At 42.2% G+C, this 7,181-nt stretch overlaps 1 protein-coding gene across 1 annotated transcript in view; it reads right to left on the bottom strand.

Moving 5' to 3' along the window:
* Positions 1-2,499: 2,499 nt before the first annotated feature.
* The window catches only part of NEMP1 (nuclear envelope integral membrane protein 1), a 31,506-nt gene continuing 26,824 nt past the window's right edge, over positions 2,500-7,181 (bottom strand). Inside the window, exon 11 of the mRNA XM_053895326.1 lies at positions 2,500-7,160. Within this exon, the coding sequence (XP_053751301.1) occupies positions 6,980-7,160 (181 nt within the window). The 3' untranslated portion in view covers positions 2,500-6,979. The remainder of the gene's footprint in view (positions 7,161-7,181) is intronic.

Here is a 7,181-nt window from a genome sequence, read left to right as displayed (position 1 = left end):
GTGTGTCCACCCACACACTCATTTACTGAGTGCCTTCTATGTGCTCACACAAGAAAAATGATTCTAAAAAATGAGATGGCAACCTCAGACTGAGAAACAGTAGCATAAACATCACAGCTAGGGCAACGTACCATCCTGGTTTGTCTGGGACCTTGGGTGAGATGTCTGAACACGGGAACTTGGGATACTAAAACTGGGAAGATTCTGGGCAAACTGGGATGAATGGGTCACTCTGAATTAATGAGCTACAAGTACACATCCAAGTCAGTGGGGATTTTAAGGTCTGGCAAAGCATTCCTGGGTGGGGAGGGAGGAGGCAGGGAGGGTGCAAGACTGTGATCTTCTGATCCCCAGGCAAAACTGAAGTAACTGGAGCTTACTGGTCTTCCTCCACTGTGATTCTGAAACCCCCTTCCTCTTCTCCCCACTAACATTTCTAGTCTGCATAAGGGGCATGAGGGAACTTTGGGCGAGATGGAAATGCACTTTATCAGACTGTGGTAGTGGTTACACAAGTGTCAATCAACTCCATTTGTCAAAACTGGGCAAAACTTAAAATAAATTTTATTGTATATAAATTATACCTTGAAACAGCTGGCCAAAGAAAAGGAGAAGGAGAAGGAGGAGGAGGAGGAGGAGGAGAAGAAGAAGAAGAAGAAGAAGAGGAGGAGGAGGAGGAGGAGGAGGAGGAGGAGGAGGAGGAGGAGGAGGAGGAAGAGGAGAAGAAACAATTCTAGGGGGGCCTGGGTGGCCCAGTTGGTTAAACATGCGTCTGACTCTTGATCTCACCTTAAGTCATTATCTCATGGTTCATGAGTTCAAGTCCCACATTGGGCTTCTTGCTGGCAGTGTGAAGCCTGCTTGGGATTCTCATTCTCTCTTGCTCTCTCAAAACAAACAAACAAACAAACAAACAAACAAACAAACAATTCTAGATCCTTTAGTGTTGATTTTTAACATAGTTGGGAAGGCAGTAATCTGATTAAACTAATTCACATGCAGAAGTCCTCCCAAGGATATTCCTTTTTTAAAAATGCCACACAATAAAAATGCAGAAGTTTTCAGATTTGGTGAAGATGCTTGGTGGTAGAGGGTCTTCTTGACTTTCATAAATTATTTGCTGTTAATTAGTAACAATATTGATCAAGTACTCACTGTGTACCAGGGAAGCAAGCTAAGTGTTTCACATCTTTGCTGTTCAAAGTGAGGTCCACACCCCACATCGGAATCACGTGGGAGTTTATCAGAAATGCAGAATCTTGGGCCTCAACCCAGACTTACTGAATCAGAAGTCTACATTTTAACAAGCTTCCTAGGTGATTCCTAAGCATGTTCAAGTTTGAGAAGAACGCCTTTACACACTTTACCTTTTTTAAGTTTTATTTAAGTAATCTCCACACCCAATGTGAGTTCAAACTCATGACCCAGAGATCAAGAGCTACACGTTCTTCTGAGCCAGCCTGGCGCCCCGCACTTTATCTCTTTTTGTCCTCATTAAAACCCTACAATGTTGCACATCTAGCCTTAAGTTTTTATTAATTCAGTGTCTCTTATACCTAGTATAGTTATAGAAGGGATAGGAGAGGGGCACCTGGGTCGTTCAGTCCATTAAGCCTCCGACAATTGACCTTGGCTCTGGTCATGATCTCATGGTTCGTGAGATGGAGCCCTGCGTCAGGCTCTATGCTAACAGTGTGGAGCCTGCTTGGGATTCTCTCTTCCTCTCTCTCTGCCGCTTCCCACTCATGCGTGTTCTCTCAAAATAAATAAATTTAAAAAAAGACGGGGGAGAGGAGAAAAGACGCCATTAGTGTGCATTAATCTACATAAATTTACATATGGTCTACATCCCGATTCTTCCTCTCTCAATGACTGGTCTGAAAAATGGACAATAGATTTCCATGTAGTCTAAATAACTGAGAAGGGAGGACACAGGCACAGAATTAATGCAAATGCTATAACGGATCCACAGAACAAAGAAAGTAGCTAAAACATAAAAGAAGGTGGAAGGTACCAGGCTCCTCCTACTGAAGCTGGTCCTAGACATAACTAAAGTTTTTATTCCATGGCCCCTGATACGCACTGCAGCCCTGCTCCCTCTCTTGCCCTACACAAAGCTCTTGGCAGATACCCACAGCTGGATGCACAGGTCTTCCCCTCACCCCAGTGGAGAAACAAGAGATATTTTATGCCATTAAAAATAAAGAACTAAAGTACAAGGACTAGGAATAACCTATACATTTTTTTTTTTTCTGTGAGACAGCATGGTAGTACAACCTGTGCCTCCTGCAAGAATACCCCTTAGAGATCTGGCATTCTGGCAAATCACCCAGTCCCAGGATGGAAATAGACCAAGACAGACCCAGGTTGGGCAGCGGTGGTGAAGAAAGAAAGGAAATAGATGGCATCACCACCACTTCATCAGAAAGATGGAACTTAGAAGCTAATTGTTTCAAAAGATCCAAATAAGAAAAGTACATGTTCATTAAGAGAAACCACTATAGTCTATAAAACTTTATTAAAATTTGGATTACTTACAAACTTGTACAATAAAAATGAAAAAATATATAATAAGACACTGTTATTTTTTCTTACAGAAAAGAGGGAAAATGAGACCCATGGCAAAGAGCCATCCCTGATCATTTTGTTCCTTTCAAACATTCGTGAACATTTATTTTAAATATAAATGACAAATCTTTTAAATAACACTAAGGCATTACCCACAGGCTAAAACTTACCGAGTAATTCCTTACCCCTGCTATTTCACCATCAATTCTAGAAACATGGGAAACTGAGGCAACTGCAGGCTGTAACAGTTCTAATACTCACATTATGAGCTATCTATTATGTTAACATGATAAGAATGTCGCCCAACTATAGGAAAGTTCAGAGAAGATGATTTCACCATTTTCAAGTTACTGTCAAGAGTGTAAAGAGGAAGATGACACACATGGGGAGGGATGTGGGAGCCCAAGTCCCCAATTTGGGGGAGGCTGTGTGCCATTCCCACCCCCACTAAAGCTGTGTGTTGATGTTGACATGAGTCTACTTTTATTTCCGGCAGGCTCTGGCTCCCAACACATAAGGCACCAAACACCCTTTTCAAGGTAGTGACCATCTAGAATCCAACTCCACAGCAACTGAAACCATAAGCTAAGTTACCAAGAGACACCACTGGATCACCATAATTGCATAGGTTTCTCTAAAAATTATAATCAATTTCTGCTACATCAAAACATAAAAGGTTTTAGGTGCCTTTGTCTTGTGCAAATGGCTATTTTATGTGTTTATTACTTAGTTTCAGTGCCTATGTAACATGAAGGCATAATAAATCTGTCAAACTGCCCTCTCCTTGGTTAAGATAAAGTTCTTGGCATTTCAATATAGGTTATTATCTCATATGTCAGACCTGAGTCCAAAGGAATACTAGAAGGACATTTAATTTCCTTTCCTCCTACTTCAACTTTCACTACTCAATTCAGAGAAAAGTTATGAGTACACAGCTAAGAACCATTTTTACGCAGGCATCCATCTGAGCCCGTCTTTTTTTCTGGAACAAAAAGATTCAGGGCAATTGCATAATCCATTCCCAAGCTTTTTATGGATGTCAGAGCCAGGGAGGACTATCTGGCCTATTTGGGCCCTTTCATTCATCAACTCTCTAACATAAGTGCCAGGTGGAAATTGGATTGAAGGGAACACCATCAGTAAGGAGAGGGCTAGGTTTTGAATGGGATGTTTGTAACAGCACAAAATAGAACACTGGGGCCCGAACACTATGATCAGCAAAATCCCCTTTGTAACAGACAAAAAGTCATGAATTTGGGGGGAGAAATAAACTAGCTTTGGGGCACCTGGGTGGCTCAGTTGGTTAAGCGTCTGACTCTTGGTTTCGGCTCAGGTCATGATCTCGTGGTTCGTGAGTTCGAGCCCCACAACAGGCTCTGCGCTGACAGAAATATTTTTTTTAATTAAAAAAAAAGGAAATAAACTAGTTTTGGTGGGATGAAGTGGCTGATAGGACTTTCTTATTAGAAGACATCCAAGTTGCTAAACTGTCCTCATTTTTGGTGACTGGTTCCATTGGTCTCGAGAAAGCAATCTGAGAGGGAAAGTGAAGGGGAAATGTTTTAGGCCAGCTGGCTTTCATATTCCCATTAATGGCAGTCATGCTCTACATAACTTGGTCAGACCAATTAGAGGCGATAGATTTCCGATGCTAAAGAGACCCTGGCCCTAAAGAGGGCCAATTTACAGCTTGATATTTGCAAGCAAAACGCTGACGCGGCAGCAGACGTGGCTCCAATGTCCAGCTCACTCCATGGTTATCCCTTCAATCCTTCTTGATGAGATCAGTCTGAGAGATGAGACTATGCTGAATTGCAAGAGCTGTAACTGCCAGAGAAAATTAAATGGGGGCTTCAAGTAGTGACTGAGCCAGCAGACTAAGTGGCCAAGAGAGAGACAACAGAAGTTCCTGGAGAAGGTTTATGGAGTCAAACAATCTGCAGGCACACAGAGGCTCTGAAGCATCTGGGGCAGAGCCATATAGGCAGGCAGGGCAAGGACACACAGCACGCCAAAGGCACCGGGCACCGTCCTTCACTGTCTGAGAGCAGCTCTCATGCTGTGGGATCTGCTGTCACCTCCACTGCCTACAGCTCAGTTCTCCGACGACCAGACATGGAGTAATAAACTGAGTTTGAGCTTACCCCAAATTCAAACACGGTGAAAAAACTGGTCTGGAGATGGAAACTATATTTCACAGGAGTTTAACTAAACAGAAAAAGAGGAGACTCTTTCCCTGCTTCACAGTGCTTTCTCACTGAAATAAAGAGCCAGGAAAAGTTACCCTGGAGGCAAGCTACCACCTCCTTAAGGAGCTATTTGAGGGAAGGCACCAAAGTCTCCAGGTAATCCTGAGACCACTTGTACTGATGAACTATTTTTTTCAAATTAACTTATGCTCAAATATGCTAGATCTTGATCTCTATAAATAGAGCAAAAAAGAATATATCCCAGAGGTCTTAACAGCTCTTCACACAGAAATAAAATTTTACCATGTACTTAATTTACAAAGGCATAAAGGTTTCCTGATATAAAATTCCTTTGCCCTGCAACTTTAACCCACAGCAGCTGCCCAAATACTGCTTTTTCACTTTCCACTCTATGTACATTTGCTGCCAATTGAGGTAGTTGTCACTCTAGGACAGTGTAAAGCTGTGGGAAACACTGGTGGTAATAGTCAACTGGCCACCTGCGGGGGGGAGTCTCAGCGCTGACATTTTGGAAGTCAGTAATGAGCCCAGGGTCTTTCAAGATTATCTGCTGAATGGCTGGTCTGAAGGAGTCATTGCAGCTTTTTAAAAATTCATCTGCCTTCTCCATGATCATGGTAAACAGTGAGTCCGATGCTATGCTCCTGACTTCAGTGCCTAGCTTCCTGGCTAGAGTAATTATAGCTTCTTACAAGGTACGAGGGTGAAGATCATAAAGACAGAACCAAGCAAATGACAGAGACTTGGGAATTTGTTCCCTCATAAATGACATTGATGGTTTATAAGGGTACTTTCCAATGGCAAAAGAATGTGAAACTAATGCCAATGTAATAAAAGGCAGCATGAATCTCTAGCCAGAAATGGAACTGCAAATAAGTATACTAAGTTCATGGAAAAATGTGTCTGATCCTGATGGGTGAATGAACATCCAGAGGCATGAAGGTTACCTGGAGGTCTGTTTCCTGGCAATGCAAATTGTGGCAGCTACATAGCTGCAATTTATATGTTGTATCAAGGAAACTTCACAGACAAGTTTCAGAGCTTACAAATTAGCCAAATTGGGAGATGGGGGATGTACAGGGGCTAAGGAAAGGCTGAAAGGAATAGGCAGAATGGGCAGACAAAGGAAGAGAAAGGAAAAGGAAAGTTTCTTGGTTCCACAGCAACTCAAAGATATGTGTCCCACTGACAGGAAAAATGAAGAACCTGTAAAAAGCATTTAAATTCTCTAAAAATGATCACTTCTCCCAACTAGCAGAAATAATGCTACAAACCAAGGGGGAGAGAATATAAGAAATGAAACAAACTCTAAATTGTACATACTTCACAGTTGAGGAAATAGACACTTCCTGAAAGGGCAAAGGGGGCAAGGAGGAATGGGAAGAAAAGAATGCAAAGGTCTTTTTAAGATACAGTTAAAAAAGTTGGGATATAATAAAAAGCCTGCAGACCTCCCCTACAGAAGAGTTTACAGGCATGTTCCCAAGAGCAAGCATGACTTAGAATATTGTATTGTGAGAACTAATTCAAAGTTCAACACAACAATTCTGGGGCTTTAACGGATAATCCATATTAATAAACATAGGGGCCTATGGGCTTGTCAATCTGGAGCACTTGCTGGTTCTGGAACATGAATCTGTTACATTTAAAAATATATATTCATTTAAAAAATGAGACAAATAAAAACAGAAGTGAAGGAGGCTCAGATGCGTGGAGTTCTCTCTGGAAGATGCAGCCTGTGATCTGAAAGCATTACTGCACACATGTAATAGTTCTCACTTTTGAGTGCCAGCTATGGTGGCAGAAATGCCACCACCAAATGAACTTTTAAGAAGAGCTAGAATGCTGTGCTAGCTGTGGCCATCCAGTTTTTGTTTGTTTGTTTGGTTGTTTTTGGGGTTTTGTTTTGTTTTGTTTTGTTTTGTTGGTTTTGGTTTTTGAAACATAAAGGTGGGCCCACAACCAATGGGAAGCTTTGGGAAGCATTCAATATTTTATCCACTCTCCTTCCTCAGGGATCCCACAGAGACCACCAGGACCATTGCCAGAGGGAGGCCTGCTCAGGCCTCTAATTTCAGTGGGAGAATTTCTGTACTATCTCACCCCGTTTCAAAGAGCTGAGAAGCAGCTGCACACACATACAACATGGACCATCGAGGTCCCAAGCCAGTCCACATAAAAATAACCGACCACCACCTAAGTCAGGAGTTGATCTGCTGTGTGACAGTGGGGTACCGAGAATCTGAGTCCTCCTCCTCCTCAGTGGAAGTTTCTTCATAGAGTTCATCCTGGGCAATAATGCTCCCTAATCCATATTCCTGCTCATGGACAGAAACTTCATTTGGTGTGAGGTGAGAAGAACCTTCCACAAAGTCAGCAAATCTGGAAAAAAGAAGATAATAC

This window comes from Panthera pardus, unplaced genomic scaffold (assembly GCF_024362965.1).
Source record: "Panthera pardus isolate Hobbes unplaced genomic scaffold, ASM2436296v1 HiC_scaffold_6, whole genome shotgun sequence".
Classification (NCBI taxonomy): Eukaryota; Metazoa; Chordata; class Mammalia; order Carnivora; family Felidae; genus Panthera; species Panthera pardus.
The sequence above is the reverse complement of the archived record's forward strand: the minus strand, read 5'-3'. Positions and strand labels throughout refer to the sequence as shown.